Raw genomic sequence first — 22,756 nt, forward strand, 5'->3', positions numbered from 1 at the left:
GTTCAAAGTACAAAGGAGTTCAGAGTACAAATCGCAGGATTCAGAGGCTGCCTGGGTGGAAGCGCATGGGGCGAGAGGGGGAGGGAATTAGGATTCATGCAGCTGGAAAAGTGACTTGAACTATCTCAGGCTCCCTAGCTCATAAAATGGATGGAACTAACATGAAATTCCTTTATAAATTTTAAATGAGTCAATTTACTGTGATCATCGCTTTAATTCCTGGTGTTTATTCTCACCATGTCATGGATGTGCCTTTTTCCAATCCTGTGTCCTCATTTTCCCATAAAAATGCCCTCAAATTTGGATAAAGTGAAGGCATCTGGGATTGGCACCTTTCTGTCTCCAAAGCTCGCTCCCATGGTCAAAACAGAGACAAACAGAGGGCACAGTAAATTCTGGCAAAAAGGGAGGGTGACTGAAGGATGGATGTGTATTTTCTATCCTCCACATGGTTTTGGATGAGGTCATCCCTTCCAGTTACCCCAGACATTCTTTCCCTCCCTCTACCAAGCACGTGAAAGTCTCCAGGGCTTCGCAATGCAAACCCTCTGCTGAGATGAGCTCTGGACTTGGTGATTTCTTCATACCTAGCAACCATGCAGTTCCTGCTTTTAAGAAAGCTGGGCTTGGCTGTGAACTAGGATTTCAAACCTTGCCAGGGAAGCTTGCCAGGAGGAAGAGTTCAGCCTGTTAGCAAACAGCCCCCTGGAACTCCAGCATAGGGGCGAATGTAGAATATCAGACAGGATATTAGCCAGAGGCTACCTGGCTCCTCAAAGCAGGGTACATACAAACAAGGTGAGTTGGCTGGAGTATGTAGGAAAATCATAGTCAGATGTAATACGAAATGACTCTTCTGAGCAAGAGAGGATAATTCTAATATGCAGCACCACCACCCCCACGTAAAAAAACAAGAAAATGATAGTAAGAAAAAGTCAATTTTGTTCCTGTGGTCATAATGTTAATGAGTCTTCTGCCTTAAAATCCAAGCTCATTCAACTCAGCCATGACTGCTTCTAAATCTAAACATGAGACAGCCACGCACGACTCCAGGCTTTGAACAAGGAACACAGACGGAAATACTCCTTTGAGAGGTGATCAAACAAGTCTCAGAAGAGGAGTCATTGCAAAGAAAATCGAGACGTAATGCCACCTTAGGGAGATGGGGACAGATAGCAGCCAATGTGTGGGACAGCCCAGAAGGAAGTGGCTGACCATGACCCCAGAGCACACAAGACCCCCTACAACCACAGCTGTGCTTTATGATGGCTCCTTCATGGCCATCTCACACACACACACACACACACAGACACGCATACCTACCGCACTACACACACACGTATGCACAAATGCACACACACATGCACACACACATGCACACACACAGACACTCATACCTACCGCACTACACACACACGTATGCACACATGCACACACACATGCACACATACAATGTGCACACACACGTGCATCCACAATGTATGCATACACACTCACACATGTATGCATACACACACTCACACGTGCACCCACACACGTGCACACACACACACCCAGGACAGACAGCTCTCAGCAGCCCTGCTCCCCCCACCCCTCTTCACTTTCCAGAGGACCTGGCAAATGTGAGCCCACCCCAGGTCGCCATGTTTGAGCCATCAGAAGCAGAGATCGCCAGCACCCAGAAGGCCACGCTCGTGTGCCTGGCCAAAGACTTCTACCCTGACCACGTGGAGCTGAGCTGGTGGGTGAACGGGAAGGAGGTCCACAATGGGGTCAGCACGGACCCCCAGCCCTACAGGGAGGATGCCGATTCCAGTCACTCCAAATACTGGCTGAGCAGCCGCCTGAGGGTGTCAGCTGCCTTCTGGCACAACCCCCGCAACCACTTCCGCTGCCAAGTCCAGTTCTTTGGGCTCACGATGGACGACGAGTGGACTTACAACGGTAGTAAACCTGTCACCCAGAACATCAGTGCTCAGACCTGGGGCAGAGCGGGTAAGCAGGGCCTGGGGAGGCTGGGGGGAGCCACCCACCACTAGGAAGTGAAAAGCTCCAGGCAGAAGAGAAGATTAGACCAGAAGAAAACCAGAGTCAAGGAAGGGGACAGCCAGGGGCCACAATGTCAGGAAGCATAGAGCACACTTCCTCTCCAAGACGATTGGGACCTGAACAGGCCACACCAGGCTCATGCCTTCCCTGGAGGCTCAGCCCCTCCCAGCTGCGCTGACAGATGGCCCTGGTGACCAGACACACAGCTTGGCACCTGTAGGTGGTGTCTCCTGTCCCCTTCACTGGTCCTGTTTTATAAAATTAAAGTGACCTTGTCCCTGACACTGGGAAAGCGTCAGGAATACAGAGCCAGGGCCGACGGGAGAGGCTGGCTTTGCCCCATCTGATGTACAGGAGTCGGTGGCCTAGGAGTCTGTTCTTGAAGTCTACAGGGTGGGTCTGTGGTGCTGTGGTTAAGTCCCTGCTTGGGACACTGCATCCCATGCCGCACTGCCTGGTCCAAGTCCCAGCTACTCTGCTTCTAATCCAGTTTCCCACTCATGCACACCCTGGGAGGTAGAAAATGATGGCTCAAGTACATAAGCCCCTCCCAGCCACGGGGGAGACCTGGATCAAGTTCAGGCTCCTGACTTTGGCCTGGCCTAGGCCTGGCTGTTGCAGGCATCTGGGGAATAGAGCAGTGGATGGGAGATCTCCCTCCATCTCTTTCTTCTTTTCAAATAAGCGAGAAAAATAACCATAAATAAGTGGATTTGTGATTTGGGCTCAGTGTCCTTAAGAAATGACATCCTCTCATCTACCTTTCTCTTCCCTTTGTATTCCAGACTGTGGCATCAGCTCGGGTAAGTGAGCCCCTCCTTTTTTTCTTCCACACCCACGGGCTTTGCCTGGAACCAGGGCCTGGAACACTCGTGGACACTGGGTGGGGCGGGGGAGCGGAGGAGGCCACAGACACCTGCTCACAGGTGCCCACGTGCTCTCCCCTCCTGCCCACAGCATCCTATCAGCAAGGGGTCCTGTCTGCTACCGTCCTCTATGAAATCCTGCTGGGGAAGGCCACCCTGTACGCTGTGCTGGTCAGCGCCCTGGTGCTGATGGCCATGGTAAGGAGTAAGTGGGCTGTGCGGGAACGTTGTAGGTGACGACATGGCACAGGGCTGCTCAGGGCCAGGAGTAAGGAGCTCTTGCTAGCACTGGAGGTGGGCGGTGAGCAGCAGGGGCCTTGATTCACATGCCCCAGGGGACAGCTTGCACCTCAACAGGAATGCAGTGAAAGGATCCGTGCTGGGAAGCAGAAGGTGTGGTCGCTCCAGGGGTGCTTCCCGGAGTCCTGTCTTCCTGGCGGATGATCTCTCCCATTTCCCGACAATACCCACCATTCCTGGATGTCGGTAACCTGAAAACCTCTTCTGCAGGTCAAGAGAAAGGACTCCTGACGCCCCTCAGAAGATGAAGCCGCAGCTTCCGACCTGTGACAGCCCCAGTGTGAATTCTCCCTACGCCAACGCTTCTGAAGAGCTGGCATCTCTCTCCACCCCAGTATCTTCCCCCTGAGTGTGTGCAGACTTAGATAATCATGGCAGAAATCTCCCCGACCCGGAGGAACCGGTGCGTGCTGAAATGACTCCATGAATAAAAGCACCCTGGCCGAGCTTGTGTGTGTCTGAATTTCTCTTCCGCTGTCTCTGCACTCCCTGTGACGCTCCCTGCTCAGGATGGAAACAGGAGCTGCTCATGCAAAGTGCAGTTCTCTCACCTAGGAGAGGGGCGGGACTCACTCTGTGATTGACAGAAGTTAGTCGTGAAAGATGTATGGGAGATGAAGTAGTTACTGCTAGAACTTTCTAGAAAGAGATTTAGCTTAAAGGAGTTTTCTCTCCTGCCCTGGACAACAGTGCCCTAAGGATCAGTGGACCAACAAAATGTGCCCACCTACCAACTATTCATGTCCCCTTGGCTAGCGAAACTTAATTCCCCCTATATCACCCACCTGTGTTTCAGTCAGCTCAGTGATAACCACCACTTGTCTCCATTTGTTCCTCGAGTAGTTTTCCCAGCGGAGAAGAGTAAAATGAACTATCATGGGAATTTGTTTTCAGTGGAAGATTGTCTTCCAGTCTAAGTTATGAATATGTTTATAAGTTTCTCTCCAGAAAATTAAGGTGAAATGGTAAAATGTTCCTTGCTCAACTTCTTTTTATTTATTTATTTATTTGAAAGGCAGAAATACAGAGAGAAAGAAAGAGAGAGATCTTCCATCTGCAAAGTTCACTTCCCATTGGCCACTATGGCGGGAGCTGGGTCCATCCAAAGCCAGGAGCCAGGAGCTCCTTCTGGGTCTCCCACATGGGTGCAGGGGCCCAAGCACTCGGGCCATCCTCCACTGCTTTCCCAGGCACATCAGCAGGGAGCTGCATCAGAGGAGAAGCATCCAGGATTTGAACCAGCGTCCATATGGGATGCTGGCACTGCAGGCAAAGGCTTTACCTTCTACACCACAGCACCACCCCATCCCTCCCTGCTCAGCTTCTGAAAGGATAGAAAATAGATTTCCCTAAAGCCATGAATCAGCCCTATTTCGACTTCTAGGCAATCTTCAAACGCTGTCTGTTGTCTCACTGTCACCATGGTGATATAGTGCCGGTCCCTCACATGGGTCCTAAGACCCCACTGATGGTGCCCTACCTCCTTATTCCACACTCCCCTCATTCTCTCACCTGCACACACTACTCCTCCTTCTGAAATGACACAACCCTTCCTGCCTTGCTAACTCCCATTTAGTCTTACAGATGTGACTCTGACATCTGGCCCTTTATTGCCTTTTCCCTACTCTTTCTCTGCAGAGATTGGTCTGAACACTCTTCATTTTGCTATCATGCTGCCTGGTGTATACCTCCTTCATGATACTTGTCACACTTGATGGAAACTGCCTCTTTAGTTGTCTAGCACCGCATCTGACTGCAAACTCCTTGATAACCAGGAAGTGAGGGTATCTCTGGGATATGCCATTGGTACCTTGATTCAGTGTCAACACTGGTAGTATCTTTGAATAAATGAATGAATAAATGATTGAACCCACAGTGAGCCTGTTCAGAAGTCATCTGTGTAAGTGCTGCCTGAAATAGCCATCCACCTTTCCATTATAGGAAACAAGCGTCCTCTGTACTGCAACTTAAGGCATTCAAGGCTGTGTCTGCACACAGACATATGTGTGTATACACCTTTTTATATTCACACACACAAGTGCACACGGTCACCCACTCATGAATGTCTCCATCAACCTCCAAGAAAAGAAAGGAATCTAAATCACAGTCTCCAAGAAGCTACCAATCATAAAGAAAGAGGTGAAGTCTGAAAAGAAGAGCTGAAAGGCAATGCAATGCTTTGGAATAAAAGTGTAAGCTCTCTACTAAAATATAGTCAGAGGCGAATGCTCAATTTCTCATTCGGGCGATCAGTCTGAGGAGGTGACAAACTCTTCAAAGGGAGAATTTATCTCAGTTGCCCACTCTAGATAGAGTGGCCAGGCTAATCAGAGACGTGAGCAAAAGCTCAAACAACGTGGTTAGATACTTCTGGAAACATCTATGCAGCTGACTGGGTGTAAGGCTGAGACAGGAGTATTCAAAAGGCAGGTTGGGATGTGCTGCTCTGATACTGCACCCATCCTTACAAACCAATGTGTCACATAATAGTTGTTCACGCACTCGTGTGGCATCAATGAATGATAGAGTTTGGACCTTGTTCAGGAAGCAGTGAGGGATTGTAGGTTTCTAAGCTGTTGGTCCGTGTGCTATGAATTGCTAGAATGTGCTCTACAAATTTCTCTGTTAGAGCTGCCTCTCCACTCCTTGCTCCTCCCACCCACCTCACTATAAATGCCAGTCTGAACAGGTGGGCACAGTGAGCCACAGAGGGGAGACCCAGTGCCATAGATGTCTCCTCGGTGGTATGTGTTCTAGAAGGGGCCTCTCTTCCCCTATCACCACCACCACCACCTCCCCCCGCCCCGCCACAAGCCTCTCCCCACATTAAATTTACCCTGAGTTTGTCTGTTCCCGGCTCCACTCAGTCACACTAACCACTGCCACCTGTGCTTCCTGCCCCTGCCTGGGGGTTGGGGGTGGGGGACAGAACTATGAAACATTTGTGTATCATGATGTAACATTGTGGGGACTGGGGGGGGGGGGCACAATGATTCAGGTAGAGGAGATGCCTTTACAAAAAGCCCTGCCCTATAAAATATCCACCACCAGACGGGGAGAGGTCTCCAGAGCTGGGGCTTGCTGCGGTCTTGCAGGAGCCTGGGCCAGCGAATGCCCCTGCTCCACACTCAGCTTGCCGGGACTGCGAAGGCCAAGGCAGCAGAGTGGGCTCATCACTCATCACTTTTCTTGAAACTTGCCCTTGACAAAGTACTGTGCTGGCATTATTTATAAGGAACCCATGAAACCCCTGTGGGAGAGACAGATACCCATTTTTCAGATGAAGAAACTGAGATCAGACAGGTTACAAGTCCTGTCTACTAAGAGGCACGGTGTCACCTGCAGTAGTTCCCAACTCCAGCCAACCATCAGGGGTACTCCATGCAGATGTCAAGTCCACGGTATTGTTACCAAGCCATGCTGTTTCTCCCCTGCAAACCGGGGATGACCTCACGAAATGGCCAGGGAAAGTCCAGGGAAGAGAGGGAGGGAGCACCCTCACACTGTGCTAAGGGAGGTGGCCAGAGAGGAGGCATTCTGGCAGCCGCTTCCCACTGTGCTACTTTGCTGATGAGCTATTCTTCGGACCAGGCACCCAGCTCACCGTGCTAGGTAAGACCACCGATTCCAGGCATAAGGGATGGTGGGCTGCTCAGCCTGGGCCACCCCCTGGAAACATAGCCTTGCGGAATTGGATGCTGGTCCATCCAGGGCATTAGAGGGGTGGGCCCCAGGACCTCAGGCAAGGTTTGCACCAGGCACCGCAGGGCTGTGTGAACACCGGGCAGCTGTACTTTGGGGACGGCTCCAAGCTGACCGTGCTGGGTAAGGAGGGCCCTGAAACACTCACGGGGTCAGGAGGGGAGAAGTGGACAGCTGCCCAGCTGTCAACTCCTTTGGGCCCCAGCACTCTGGGTCCTGGGTGGCGAGAGGGCAACCCAGCACTCAGGCTTGCGGGGATCAGAGTTGAGTTGGGGACAGCACAAGAGGGCAGCGCCGGTTTTTGTCCGGGGCCTGGAGGCTGTGAGCTCAGAGACCCAGTATTTCGGCCCAGGCACTCGGCTGACCGTGCTTGGTAAGAGAGAGGCTGGGCTGGGGACGCTCCGGGGCGCGGGGGGTGGGGATGGCGGGATCTGTTTTTGTGCTGCACCCGGGGGCTGTGAGCCAAGATACTCAGTACTTCGGTGCGGGCACCAGGCTCTCGGTGCTAGGTAAGCTGGGACCACCCGGGGGGCTGCCAGGGCCACCGGGAAGGGGCGGGACGGGGACGGCGGCCATGCACCTGGAGACCCGGTAACTGGGGCAGGCGCCCGGCTCCGGTGCTAGGGGAGCGCGGGCCGGGTATTTGTCGCGGGCCCTCGGCCTGTGCTCTGCAGCGGCGGCGCAAACTTTCGGCTCCGGCAGCCGGCTGACCGTGCTGGGTGAGTTTGCGCGCGGCGAGCGGCCAGGGCGGCCCGGGCGGGACCGAAGGCGGGGGCGCGCCTGAGTCTGGGCACCCAGTCCGTGCTCTGCGCCGCAGTGGGAGTTTGCGAGCTGGGCTGTGCCTCCGTGCTCCTATGAGCAGTACTTCGGTCCCGGCACCAAGCTCACGGTCACAGGTGAGTCCGACGCCCGCGCCTTCCAGCTCCAGGCCCCGCAAGACCCCGGAGGAGTGTGCGGTGCGATGGGGACGGGGGCCGGCGGGAGAGGGAGGTCGGGAGTGGGCTGCCGGCTTCGGGTAGGCGAACATGGGCAGGGCACGGGATGGTTTCAATCTGTTTCCTGAGGTGTGCAGGGATAGGGTGAGGGGTGGAGAAGGGGAGGATGTTCCAGGACTTGGAGAGCTGCTGGATGCGACCTGGGGAGTGGGTGGGGGCAGGGCTGTGGCTGCCACTCAGGAAAGGGAGCCACACACGGGCAGGCAAGGGCAGGGAGGAGCCCCGGCTGGACACCAGCAGGGCACAGCTCCAGGCAGGTGTCAGGGGGTCTGAAATGACTGGGGCATTGAGAGCGGTTGGGCAGAGAAGAAAAGGGTGGGCCAAGGTGGAACAGAGAGGCCAAGATGCACAGATGACCATGAACCAGTAAAGCAGTGTCCAGGCCAGCCTGGCCTTGCTGATGTACCGTTTAGCAAAGTGGGTTTAAAATTAGATGTAGAACCCCTCGCTCTTTCCCAAGCTTGGGGCCCCTGGGCAGGAGTGGGCACACAGCATCCACAGGGGCCCTTGGCTGGAGAGCAGAGAGCTGCTTGCCCCTGAGCAGGGGTGACCTCGGCCTCTCGGTGCAGTCTGGCTGGGGTGCAGTCACCCCCTAGGGAAATCTCCAGCATTTCTGTCCTCCTGAGAGTGCTCTGTGCTATTCAGTCCAGAGGGTACAAGGAATTCATTTGTTACAAACAAGGCACATCTTGAATCTTTACAACAGAGACTGATGTTTACTTACGGGGGAAGGCACAGCAGTACCTTCCATAGAAACCTTCCCTGGAAGGCTGGTAGAATCCCAGAGCCAGAGTGTTTGAGATGAGAGCAAAAGCAACCAGACTGCAGCAGAAAGACTGGTGGAGCTGTCTGCAGGTGCAAGCTGGGTTTTCAGGTCCAGCTCAGCCGGCAAAGACCTGGCAGCATGATAGCAAACAGCAAGCTATGAGCTGGGGAGAGGGCACACTGACCTGAAGGGTGGCAAGACCGGCTACAAAATTTGCAGGCCTAGCTCACAATAAAAAAGTGAGGCTGTCACTTTAAAAATTGTGTAGGATTTCAAAATGATAGCAGCCTAACATTAAACCAAGTATAGGTCTCCTCTAAGCATGTGGGTGTGTGTAACTGCACAGGTCACACGCCTGTGAAGCCGGCCGGGAAGACAGTCACATCCGTGGAAATGCGAAGAAGTGTGAGAATGTAAGAGTACATCTTCATTTTAGCAGAAGGCTAAAACGTTTTTGCTCAGACACAAAAACTCCATGGAAAGCACAGAGTAGGATAAATGAATGAAGGGCAGGTCCAGAAGAAGGAGTTGGTAAAATGAGAAGGCTGTCACGGGATGAAAATAAGGAATTCACCTGTGGCGCTCTAGGTATCCACCAGGCAGATGCTCAGAGCAGCAGTGCTCTCAAGACAATAGTAGCAAGCAGCTGCTCGGATAATCTCAGAGGCTTGTTTGGGACAGAGGCTTGCTGGTAGGATTTGGATGTCAAGGGAAAAGGAAGGTTGGAAAAATCCCTGAATTTAAAATAAGGAGGGGTTTCTATTCCTCTGGTCCAAAGAAACTCAGGGTACCTGAGGCAGAGAAATGGACAGGATGACCTCATGCAGGACAAAAAGTGAGAAACCTCCTGTTCTCATGAACACCCTGTGAACCGGAAAGATGTCCTCCTGAGTAGACAAGAACAGACCGTCTGCGTTTTACGATCTGAAGAAGACCCCCAGCCCCCAAATGTCTCTCTAATCCCAAATCCCCCTTCTTCCTCAGCTCCTTCAGTTTGGATACAAATAACCTGGTGTAGGGTGAGGCTTTGTGAACCCTTATGTCATTTCATTTTCACACCCTTTCAGAAAAGGGTGCAGGGATAGGGTGAGGGGTGGAGAAGGGGAGGATGTACTAGGACTTGGAGAGCTGCTGGATGCGACCTGGGGGATGGGTGGGGGCAGGGCTGTGGCTGCCACTCAGGAAAGGGAGCCACACACGGGCAGGCAAGGGCAGGGAGGAGCCCCGGCTGGACACCAGCAGGGCACAGCTCCGGGCAGGTGTCAGGGGGTCTGAAATGACTGGGGCTTTGAGTGCACCTGGGCAGAGAAGAAAAGGGTGGGCCAAGGTGGAACAGAGAGGCCAAGATGCACAGATGACCATGAACCAGTAAAGCAGTGTCCAGGCCAGCCTGGCCTTGCTGATGTACCATTTAGCAAAGTGGGTTTAAAATTAGACGTAGAACCCCTCGCTCTTTCCCAAGCTTGGGGCCCCTGAGCAGGAGTGGGCACACAGCATCCACAGGGTCCCTTGGCTGGAGAGCAGAGAGCTGCTTGCCCCTGAGCAGGGGTGACCTTGGCCTCTGGGGCTGGGGTGCAGTCACCCTCTAGGTGAACCTCTGGAATCTCTACCTTCCAGAGCTTAACAATATTGTACATATTTATGGGCTACAGTGTGACATTTCAAAACCAGTATTCAGTGTGTGCTGACCCCAACAGGATATTCAACATTTCCCCTCTATGGCAGAACTATATGATTACAGGCTTCTCTCTTGGATTTGTTCATACATCCTACATGAGCTTATTGTGAGCTGTCATCTCCCCACTCTGCTGTGTAACACCGGAACTTATTCCTTTGCCCTAACTCTGATTTGGTAGCCATTTTCCAAACTCCTTCTCTTCCACTTTCCACTACCAGCCTCTAGGAATCACCATTCTGTGTTCAGACTGAGTTTTTTTCTTAGCTTCTTCCTGGGAAGGAGAATATGCAGTGTTTGCCAGATACAGAAAGTCAGTGTTCTGATTCTTACGTCACAGCCAGAAAAAATGCAGCAGAGATACTAAAGCGATGTTCCAAAATCACACTGGTGGGCTACGTGGCTCCAGATTTGGATCCTGTTGTTCTGATTTCCACCCAGGACCCTATTTAAATAACTGCTATGTAAAGCAGTGAGAAGTAGACAGGTAAACTTTTACTGATGGAGGAAAAATCAAAACATGTCATGAGGGCAAGGAAGAGCCATTCCTACCGCAACCACAGGAGGTTGGAGAGACAGTGGACAGCAAGGAAGAGGGAGTACAAATGCGATGGGGTGCAATACAATGAGTGGGGTGTGACCTATGATGACATGGCTGTGCTTTATCATGGCTCCTTCATGGCCGTCTCACATGTACTCACACTCACATGTGCACATATGCACTCACACTCACAGGTGCACCCCCACACACCTATGCACACAGCACACACGTTTGCACACATGCAAGCATGTGCAACCACACACGCATATGCAGACCCACACAGACTTGTACCCACACACATATGCACACATACACACACTCACACAAACATGTACCTACACACACCTATGCACACACATGTGCACCCACACACATGTGCACACATTATGCACACACATACACAAAAGGTGCACCCACACACGTGCACACGCACACACCCAGGACAGACAGCTCTCAGCAGCCCTGCTCCCCCCACCACTCTTCACTTTCCAGAGGACCTGGCAAACGTGAGCCCACCCCAGGTCGCCATGTTTGAGCCATCAGAAGCAGAGATCGCCAGCACCCAGAAGGCCACGCTCGTGTGCCTGGCCAAAGACTTCTACCCTGACCACGTGGAGCTGAGCTGGTGGGTGAACGGGAAGGAGGTCCACAATGGGGTCAGCACGGACCCCCAGCCCTACAGGGAGGATGCCGATTCCAGTCACTCCAAATACTGGCTGAGCAGCCGCCTGAGGGTGTCAGCTGCCTTCTGGCACAACCCCCGCAACCACTTCCGCTGCCAAGTCCAGTTCTTTGGACTCACGGAGGACGACGAGTGGACTTACAACGGTAGTAAACCCGTCACCCAGAACATCAGTGCTCACACCTGGGGCAGAGCGGGTAAGCAGGGCCTGGGGAGGCTGGGGGGAGCCACCCACCACTAGGAAGTGAAAAGCTCCAGGCAGAAGAGAAGATTAGACCAGAAGAAAACCAGAGTCAAGGAAGGGGACAGCCAGGGGCCACAATGTCAGGAAGCATAGAGCACACTTCCTCTCCAAGACGATTGGGACCTGAACAGGCCACACCAGGCTCATGCCTTCCCTGGAGTCTCAGCCCCTCCCAGCTGCGCTGACAGATGGCCCTGGTGACCAGACACACAGCTTGGCACCTGTAGGTGGTGTCTCCTGTCCGCTTCACTGGTCCTGTTTTATAAAATTAAAGTGACCCTGTCCCCAACACTGGGGAAGCTTCAGGAATACAGAGCCAGGGCCGATGGGAGAGGCTGGCTTTGACCCATCTGATGTACAGGAGTCGGTGGCCTAGGAGTCTGTTCTTGAAGTCTACAGGGTGGGTCTGTGGTGCTGTGGTTAAGTCCCTGCTTGGGACACTGCATCCCATGCCACACTGCCTGGTCCAAGTCCCAGCTACTCTGCTTCTAATCCAGTTTCCCACTCATGCACACCCTGGGAGGTAGAAAATGACAGCTCAAGTACATAAGCCCCTCCCAGCCACGGGGGAGACCTGGATCAAGTTCAGGCTCCTGACTTTGGCCTGGCCTAGGCCTGGCTGTTGCAGGCATCTGGGGAATAGAGCAGTGGATGGGAGATCTCCCTCCATCTCTTTCTTCTTTTCAAATAAGCGAGAAAAATAACCATAAATAAGTGGATTTGTGATTTGGGCTCAGTGTCCTTAAGAAATGACATCCTCTCATCTACCTTTCTCTTCCCTTTGTATTCCAGACTGTGGCATCAGCTCGGGTAAGTGAGCCCCTCCTTTTTTTCTTCCACACCCACGGGCTTTGCCTGGAACCAGGGCCTGGAACACTCGTGGACACTGGGTGGGGCGGGGGAGCGGAGGAGGCCACAGACACCTGCTCACAGGTGCCCACGTGCTCTCCCCTCCTGCCCACAGCATCCTATCAGCAAGGGGTCCTGTCTGCTACCGTCCTCTATGAAATCCTGCTGGGGAAGGCCACCCTGTACGCTGTGCTGGTCAGCGCCCTGGTGCTGATGGCCATGGTAAGGACGAGGGCAGAAGGGGAAATGGATACTAGAGGGAGGGGGTGGCGCATCAGGCAGATCTGTGAGGGAACCTCAGGGCCGGCCCCCAGCCTTGATGCATCCTGCCACCTCAGTGAAACCATAGGCACGGAAGGTTGGGAGAAAATGCAGGGATGGTTACGTACAGACGGCATCACTGAAGGGGGGGCAGAACCAACCAGCCCTACTCAAAGTCGGGCTCCCCATCCTGCCTCCTCTGCTCCTATTCCTACTGTTCCATGGTCCCCAGGATCCAGAAAATGTTCTCCCCTCCTCAGGTCAAGAAAAAGAATCCCTGAAGCCACTCCACACGGGTACCTGAGTCATTCTTCGCCCTCACCCTGGATTCCCCGGCACTTGTTACTGATTTGTGCTCCTGAAAAGTTGTTCCCTCTGCACCTCTCATCCTCTTTCTGCTGGGCTATTTGTTTTCCTCTCTGCTGCCCCACAGACTGAGCTCCTATCTCTGAATGTGAAATAGAATGAACAAATAAAAATGGTGTGCTGTGCACGGCTGTGTGTCGGGAAGTCTGTGAAGCTCTGCCTGGCTGTCCTCTCTTCTGACGTGGGGCAGGCACCTTCCCCTAAGGCACATGGAGTTACCCATCCTCCTTCTCTGGGACCAGTGTTGCTTCCTCCTCTTCATCTAAGTAGAGGCCCCCAAGTGTGAGGGGCCAGACCAGACTTTGGGGTCCCCAGTGTTGGGTTAGTTTGAATAGCAATGCCTGGGCTATGGAAAGCAGACCTAATGTGGTCAGACAGCGGGGAACACAGTGACCCACATCCCCTGCATGGTCCAAGACAGAAGACAGAGCGGACTTACTGGTTGCAATGCCTGATCTTTTACGAATTCCAGATTCAAGCGTCATTTGTTACCCCCGTACATTTAACTGTGTCTGTTTATCTTAGTACCTCCCACTCGTCTTGTTTCTGGACTTGGGCTTCAGAAGCAGTGCTACTCGAGGCTGGAGCACTAGAGAAAGCTCACGGTTGAGAAAAAGGAAGCCTGGGGATAGGTGATCACCCCGGGGCAGGGTGTACGGGGTCAAGCACTAGGGAGGAATGAGAAGAAACTGAGGCACAGTGGGACTGAGAGGCTGTGAGTGGAACAGCTCTTCCAATGGGCCCTTCACTGGATGGATGGAGACCAGGCCACCACCAATATCAGATGTTAAGTGCACTCACTTGGGTGGAGACAGTTATCTCTGTACTCCACTGGGCGAGAGGAAGAACGAGTTAGAGAAAAGAGGGCACAGACCAGTGACAGCTGTCGTGTTTAACCCAGTCGAGGCAGACTGCTGGGGTGAGAGAGGAAGTGTGAAAGCAGAGAGAAAGGTGAGAATAAGGAGCCCTTTATTCAGAGCCTGCTTGCCCTGGACATTGGCACACAGGTGCTCCCCCTGAATCGCCTCAGTGACTCTAGAAACAGAGGTTCTCCTCCCTACTTCATAGGTGAAAACCGAGCTAATGACTGGCAAGTGGGGAGACTTGGCATGTTCTGCAGGAGCCAGCAATTCTGGAAACCCTTCCCAGGTGGTGACCTGGCCGGTGTGACTGTTCAGGGTGTCACCAGGGGACCCCAGAGCACCTGCTCCCAGACTTTAGAACAGAACTCCCAACAGCACGCTGAGCAGCCCCCAACTCTTTGCTGCACTGGTTTCTTGGGGCTGTTGTAACAGGATACATGGCCACGCGCCACAACCAAACACCACTGGGTGGTTTACACAACAGAAGCTCATTCCCTCACACTTATGGAGACTGGATATGCAAAATCAAGGCGTGAGCATCCGCTAGCTCCATGACCGTTCTAGGAGAGAATCCTCTCTTACCTCTTCCCACTTCTACTGGCTCCTGGCATTCCTTGGCCTCTGTTGGCCTCACTCTGATCTCTGCCTCTGTCTTCACTTGGCATCTTCCCCCCGTCTGCATTTTTCTGTTTCTCTCATGAAGGTATGAGTCATTGAATTCAGGGCTTACTCTAAATCCAGAATCATTTCATCTACAGATCTTCAACAGTGACATCCAAAAAACCCTGTTTCCACTAAAGTTACATTCTGAGGATCTGAGTAGGCACAGATTTGGGTGGCAGGGGTCATCCCAGGACACTGAGTGTCCAGGAAGTGGAGATGGTCAGAGCCGGTTCCTCTAGAAGCATCTTGCACAGGCCAAGAAAGAGTGAGGCACAGGGCAGGGATGGCCAAGGGGCCCCTACATTTCAATGACTTCAGCTATAACAATTTCTAGATGTCTCAAACTGGCACACAATATTTTGCTGGTTGTAGATGTTGTTCTTCATGAGTGGATCTGTTCTAGTGATGATAAGAAATCTTTAAAACAAAGAGACAGGCTTTACGCCTGAGAGCATCGTTTTCAAAATATTATCTCCCTTCTTTTATACTCATGAGGATGCAGCAGACATACACTGGTGGGAGAGGAACTCGGGTTGAGGGGATGAGTCCATGTTTCAGGGAGAACAAGATGCTGTGTGGGCAGAAGAAGTACGGTGGGACTCGGGTACTGAGGGATAAGGGTTTATACAAAGCTGGGAGGGGCTGGAGAGGTGTAGGGAAAAATCAGGGTCACTGTGGGGACAGGACAAGCCCTCATGGAGGAGGATGGGATCTGCAGGTTAGAAACGGTCACCTTGGGGATGCAGAGAGTAGAAGCACCTGCAGGTGATGGTGTGGGAGGAGTTACTGGTTAGTACCAGGCGTCACTGGTGAATTTTCTAGAGGGTCAAGATGAGGAACAAAAGAAGATCCTCCAGATGAAAAAGACCAGGTGCCTTTCACCTTCTGAACTAGGGACCTGACAGAGTTGGAGAAAATTTTAAACTCACTTGGGGTCCCACCCAACACCGTACTTGGCCAGGGAGGGCTTGTCTCCTCACATCTATACAACAATTTCTTCATCTCTCCCCAACTTCATGGCCTCCAACGTTCAACTCACAGGCAATGGGAAGTTAAAATCTTCTGCCTCTGCCCCTTTCTCTAGAATCTACGGGAATCCTTCAAAACCAACTCCCAGCATCCTCTCCTCATCCTCTTCCTCAGGTTAAACTGAGGAAAAACACATTAGGTAGAGGTCAATACTATCATTTATCATATGAATTGGGACACTATTGAGATGGAAAGGGACCACTAACCAGAAGATGTGCAAAGCAGGATTGTCTTGGCAAAACAAAGGGCAATCCAGGGCCAGGGCGAGGGGCTCTCTAGGAGTGTCTGGGTCCACAGTTACTCCCGCAATGGAAGGCACTAAAGAGAATTCTTGTCGACCTGGACTGTCAACCTGGTCTAACCTCAGGGCTCTTTACGCTTCATCCTATAAAGGAATGGGCAGAATGAAGATGGGAGAGCAGTAAACTCTACAAGTGATAATCAGGCCAGAACAAAGTATAGTTAGTGATGAATGAGATTCACAAGCAAAGCATCTTGAGAAGAATGCCAGGAGCCCCCGTGTCTTTACCCTTCTATGGGGCACAGCTGTACTCACCATGGGTAGCACTCCATAAGACCAGGACCTTCAGATGCACTTGGCAATGAGGAGGGAAAGGGGGCATCTGACCGGCCATGTACTAATGGGAATTTCCTGGGGGGGAGGAGCTGCTTGAGTCATGGTCACTTGCCCAGCAGAAGACCATCCTGTCAGCACTAGCAAACATCCTACTACACTACCCATGGCTAGGCTACATAACTTGGCCGTGGGGATGGTCAGAAGCTTCTGGAACCATCCACGGGACAAACACTTCTACTATCTTAAAAAAGTAATTAGAGACCAATGAGGAAGACAAGAGAAGAATGGGGATTTTAGAGCAAGAGGCTGAGATAAGGGCAATGGTCCTGACATATACATAATATCTCCATTTCCTGCCCTGAGCTGCTTCCCCATTTTTCTGTAGTGATCCAGAGAGAAGAGGGGCCAGAGTGACCCTAGCTCCAAAGAGTCTGCATGTCCCATACGATCCCAAATGTCCTGCATAGGAAGACCTTTGTGAGTTTGCTCTGGTTAAGGATGAAAATAAGAACAGAGGATTGATGCTGGGAGACACCCCCCCCCCCATTGAAGCTGTTTGCTAAAACATAAATGTGTGCCTATATGGATGTATTTTCATGAAGGGGTGTTGGGAGATGACTAAGACCCACAGTCAATTCTTGGCTTTGCCATGACTCTATGGGTGAATCTGCCTTCTGTTCCCCTAATGCCTCTTCTTAGAAGTTCATCACCGACTTCTATGGAAACCACCATGCCTCCATATAAGGAGACTACAGCAGGAAGTCAAAGAGCCTGGCCAACGTGTGCACTTAGTTTATTCCTATATCTTAAGCTAGACAACCAGTTTCCAGAAAAGTGATGCCAGGACCTTGGGACCGCACTCCATCAGTGCCACAGACACAAAGAAGCCCTTGCCTGGTCTAGGGTTGGATGCTCCCTCCCATCTTCTTTTCTTGCACTGGGTGTTTGTGCATCTGGAGGCTCTAGGTTCCTCAGCACTCCTTCCCTCTGCATTTTCTCGGTTTAATGTCAGTGCCTGGTCTTGCTCTGAGTTCTCTCTCTCTCTGACAGACAAGACACAATCTGCTCACCACACACCTCCCCAACAACCCCGGCTACAGGTCTTCCTCTTCTGTCTCCTTAGTGCTTACCTCTGCTGCACTTGGACTTGGAAGAGGGCTCCCTGGGGGATACCAGGTCTCAGAGATAAGAGAATGGCACCTGCAGGTCAGCCCACAACTGTGACTATTCCCAAAGAAGTTTCTCCCGCTTGCTCTGCTATGGCTGTCACCTGTCCTCTGTGAGTGCGAGGTGTGGTATTGAAGGCAGACTATACTCCCAGACCTGCCTGTGGATGCAGTGTCCTGACCAGACTCACGGCTGACATAAGGAAGTTGGTCAAAATAGGGTCTGGGTCAGGTGTTTGGTGCACCAATTAAACTGCTCAGGATGCCTGCATCCCATGTCGGAGTGCCCGGGCTCAAGTCTCAGCTCTGCTTTTTGATTCCAGCTTCCTGCTAATGTAGCAGACGAGGGGGCAAGTAGTTGGGTTCCTGCCCTACCCATGTGGGAGACCCAGACTGAGTTCAGGGCTTCTGGCTTTGGCCCAGCCCTGCCCTGCGTATCATCTACCACTGGTATTTTTAGAGTGAACCACTGGGTGGAAAATTCTCATATTCTCCCTCTCTCTCTTCTCTCCCCTCCCCCACCCCCTCTCCCTCCTCCTTCCATTTCCCCCTCCCCCTCCTAGTCTCCTTCTCCCTCTCCATCCTTCCCCCTTCCCTCCTGAAAGAAAGAGAGAGAGAGAGAGAGAGAGAGAGAGAGAGAGAGAAAGAAAGGAAGAAAGGAAGAGAGAAGGAAAGAAAGAAAGAAGGAAAGAAATTAAGACACATTTTTAAAAACAATAAAATAGTGATGCTGGGCATTCCCCTGCCTTCACAGGGTCAAGGCCACTGTAGGAATTACAACTTCACCCTCAGCACCCTCACTCCTCATTGGCACTGGACCTTGACTGCATTTAGGCTCGCGGACACTGGTGGCTAGGAAGCCTAATGGTGGGTCTGGAATCCCCTCTGGTGATGAGTGATGGGACCGACAACCCTCGACCCCTCTGAGTGAGGCATCTCCTCAGGGGACAGCTCTCTGAAGAATCCCATGCTGCCGAACCACACTCTAGCACCCCTCATTGGTCAGAGTTTTATGCCCAGGAGAGCCTTTCACAAGACTGCTAGGGTGCCCACCTTCCGGCAAGAATCCACAAATCCGCAACAGAGAGAATATTTAGAATCTTTAAAAGCTTGGAAAAAAACCCACATAGTAGGTGGATGAACACATGATGGGAGCAAAGCCGAACAAACCTGGGTTTAAAACTTCATTCTGTCGCTATCTGCTACGTGACCTCGAGCAAGGACCACCTCTGTGACTCAGCTTTCCTTTCTGTAACATGGGCTCAAGCAAAACTCTGTGTAGGGTGGTTTTACTTAACCCCCACAACAAGTTAAGCTTAGAGCACAGTCTCCATAAACAGGAGCTCTTCTTACCCTCTGCCTTAACCGGAAGACAGTTCTTTCCATCTGGTTCTCATTTGGCACAGCTCTGAGGACTTCCTACCCTCCACAGCCGCTGCCTCCCTCGTGAAAACCCGTGGGTTTGTCTCTGTCCCTCCATCACTCTAAAAGTCACCGCTGCCGAAACGGAGAAGCACCTGGTGGGTTCTGACCTACATGGGGTAAAGAGGGAGCATTCTTAGTGCCTGCTGTGGGCCCCTTTAGGGCATCTTTTCAACTATTTGTACCCACCCCACCCCACGACTCACAGACCTCCCTTCCCTTTGGACTGAACCCTGGGTCTTTTCCACATGGCTGCTGTGAGCCACGGTTCCCCCTTCCGTGGAAGGAAAGGAACAGGAGGACTTTAATTCCATAGCATCTGTTCTGCTCAGCTCTCCAGCCTCTCCACGGCTTCTCACTCTGTGTCTTCATGCCGTCTCGGGATCACGTTCCCTTACTGATTCTTACGCAAGTGACTTGTGACATTCATAGTAAGGTCCTGGCTCCATACAGATGCTGCATTCCCTAAGCTGTATCTGAAACCCAGGAGCTTCTAAAACATGGCGAATTCAGTTCTGGTCCTTCGTGGCCCCTGGCTGCATGGCCATGGGCAATTCATTTTTATTCTCTGGGTATCTATGCCCTCCTCTGCGAAATGGGTACATTCAGGCTCTGCTCTTCAGATTCAGTGGCTCCAAGCCTGCAGGCCCCAAGCACAGAGGGGATGGTAACTCAGGAACCCAAGCTCTTCGCAGCCCCAAATCACACGCACGTGTGACACAGCCTTGGCGGGGTCTCTTACTGTAAAAAGACAGTGCTAACCCCAGAGCCCCAGAGTTAACAAGAAGCACCAGAGCCTGGATATCTATAACCTGGCTCTCCTTCAAGGAGGTCCAGGGCTGTGAATAAGAAGACAAAAATAATGTTACAAAAGAGAGGGGCCTTGAGTCGAAGATCAGGAGGTGCAGAGGTGCAGGCTGGGGGCTTGCAGGTTGTTCAAGCAACGGGGGCAGGGAGGACAGTGCAAGCTGCCAGGCTGCTTATCTCTGAGTAACATCAGCACCAAGTGTCAACAGCCACCTGCCGGGGAGTCACAACAGGATGTGGTTTGACATTTACCAGGTCCCACATCTGGGGAGCCTGTCAGAGTCCTGCCTCCCTTGCCTGCCCCCCACTCCCCTTCTGAGCACAGCGAGAGCCACACTCCCCACATCCTGCCCCCACCCCCGCCCCACACAGCCCATTCTCTCTGGGCCTCTGGCTAGCACCCTGCAGTGGAAATGGAACTACGGAGCGGAAAGGGGAGGGCCTCCGGAGGGGAGCTGAGGTCTCTGGGCTCCCTGTGCAGCCCCACCCTCCACCACGTCTTTACACCTGTTAGAGGCTCTGCACGAGATCCACGGGCTGACATGGAGATAGTGGAGGGTGAAACACAGCTGCAGTAACTGCTGTGACCCCATTGGGGTTGCACGGGTCCCACATCACTCAGGCACCTCCGTCCTCCCACCTGCCCCCAAGCCCCCTCCACACGCACCCTCCTGCTTCCTTCCAGTCATGTAATGAGAGCAGCTAATGAGTCACAGGAAAGGGAGCCCCAGGTAACCACCAGACTGCACAACGGACAGTCCCTGGGTGTCTGGGCTTTGCTCTCCAGCGGCCAAGGCCTGTGTGGACGGGAATGGATTCTAGTCTATGTTGGGTGAAGATTGAGGAATACCCCAATGCAGGACAAAAGGCAAACCAGAGAGGCAGAAACCCCCGAGGAAGGAGCAAAGAGCAGCAGGTCAGGCCTGCCCTGCAGTGGCTCGGGGGCTGCAGCATACTCAGCCCCCAACACACAACAGGGGCAAAATAAGCAGCAGCCCAGGACTAGTGTCACCAGCCTGGCATTTCCCAAACTTCCCGCACCTATCAGGAGGCCCCTGCTCTCTCCCTGTCAATCCCATGGTGGGGGGCGGGGGGCGTGCTGAGACCCGTGTGAAGACTTGAGGGAACATTTTCCGGCCACCAGCACATGGCCCTGGGTCTTCGATATGCGAGTGGCCAGGCAGTGGGATGCTTGGGGATAGTTACCCTGTCATACCTACAATAGAGGAGGAACATCCGGGTCCTGGAAGCTCTGCTGGTGGCCAGCCTACTCCGACTGCAGGGGCGAGCGTGGTTGATGGATTCCCGACAGGTCACACCCTGAGCAGGAGCTGCCACCCCGAGCTTGCGTCCCATGTGCCCTGCAATGATGACTGCGAATTCAGAATCCTAAATGCTTGGGAACAGTTATGGGAAGCGGGTTTTTGTGCAGGCATAGGGACAGAGAATGGAGAATGTGGAGACTGATAACTTGCTTTGCTGAAGTTGGGGTTTCAACTCTCTCCCTGCCTTACCTGCGATGCTCACCCATCTCTAGATTTAGATCTCATAAGATTCACTGGGCCTCCACATCTCCACTTAATTTTGAATCCCCTGCTTTGGATGACATTTTGCTTATCTTAAAACCAGCCTCCTTAAAAAAGAGAGAGGGAGAGAGAGAGAGAGAGAGAGACCTCACTAAATTGTATCTTCTTTGTGAGATTTTCCAGAACTTTTCTGAATGTCTTATTAGAATAGAAAATTCTGCTTCAAGTCTTCTACCAACTGCACTTGACAGGTAGTGATTTCCCAGGAATGTTTTTGGTTAAGAAAGATTCTGAGGCTGTATAGAACCCAGTAGAAAAAAAAAAAAAAAGATCACTATCTGAATGGATCACACCAACAGTAAGCCCTCAGTGAAGGAAATAGCATAAAAAGTCTGAATGGACACAATGTTGGATACAAGGTTTGTGGGTTTGTCATTGAAGCACTCATGTTTAGCTTTTTCAAATATTAACTGCATAGTTTTTCATTTACTTTTAAATAATTCCTTCTGAGTAGGTTGTTATCAAAATATTGTGTAAGAGCAAAGAGAGAAAATTGAAAATTAGACCCTGTAATACAGCTTGCTAAATACCATCTCACTTAATGTACTTAGCAATTCGACAAGGTGAGGAAAATGAGAGGTTAACTAACTAGCAGAAGGTCCTGATAACTGCCAAGCTGGACTGAAAATCAAATGCCTTGATGAACCATGCTGTGACTACGCCCGCCACCGTCTTGAGTACACGTCCTTCTTCTGTTTGATCCCTGTGGCGGCTCACTGGGTCCGCACACACAGCTGCTCACCACACAGTCGATGCCAAAAGTGCAGTGCAGATCTTTGGACATTAGACTCTCTTGGATATGCTGTGTCTCTGTCTCGGATCTTCCTCTGCAGACTACATGACACTGTAAGTAAGCCCTTGTCAGAACTGCCTAGAGGAAATGAGGCCAGGGCAGAGTGTTTTAAGACCTCTTGTGCCCCCTTGTGGACATTATTAGAAAGGAAACCCTTAATAAGAACAGGAAGTTAGGGAGGAATGAGTTGAGGAAGGAAGCTTGGTTGTCAAGGTAACCATGGTATCTCTTCCCCACCATCCACATTAGTCAACCCTTTCCCCTCCCTCATTTCCATTCAAGTCATTTCTCATCTTTAGGGCTTCACCATCACATCCATCCCTCTTTTTTTTTTTTTTAAGATTTACTTATTTATTTGAAAGGTAGTTACAGAGAGGCAGAGGTAGAGAGAGAGAGGTCTTCCATCCACTGCTCCACTCCCCAAATGGCTGCAACAAGCAGGAGCTGCACCAATCCAAAGCCAGAAGCCAAGAGCTTCTTCGGCGTCTCCCACATGGGTGAAAGGACCCAAAGACTTGGGCATCTTCCACTGCTTTCCCAGGCCATGGCAGAGT

The 22,756-nt window shown here is 51.9% G+C and overlaps 2 gene segments (V, D, J or C); both read left to right on the forward strand.

Annotated features, from left to right (window-relative positions):
- LOC133757555 (T-cell receptor beta chain C region-like) overlaps positions 1–3,568 on the forward strand; it is a 142,936-nt gene extending 139,368 nt beyond the window's left edge. The window contains 4 exon segments of the C gene segment in view: positions 1,609–1,995; positions 2,835–2,852; positions 3,007–3,113; positions 3,426–3,568. Coding sequence covers positions 1,609–1,995; positions 2,835–2,852; positions 3,007–3,113; positions 3,426–3,446 — 533 coding nt within the window.
- Positions 3,569–7,338: 3,770 nt separating this feature from the next.
- LOC133761857 (T-cell receptor beta chain C region-like) lies at positions 7,339–13,402 on the forward strand. The segment is given in 7 exon segments: positions 7,339–7,426; positions 7,592–7,629; positions 7,735–7,813; positions 11,387–11,773; positions 12,613–12,630; positions 12,785–12,891; positions 13,191–13,402. Coding segments are annotated over 7 exon segments (738 nt in total).
- Positions 13,403–22,756: the final 9,354 nt, after the last annotated feature.

This window comes from Lepus europaeus, chromosome 1 (genome assembly GCF_033115175.1).
Source record: "Lepus europaeus isolate LE1 chromosome 1, mLepTim1.pri, whole genome shotgun sequence".
NCBI lineage: Eukaryota > Metazoa > Chordata > Mammalia > Lagomorpha > Leporidae > Lepus > Lepus europaeus.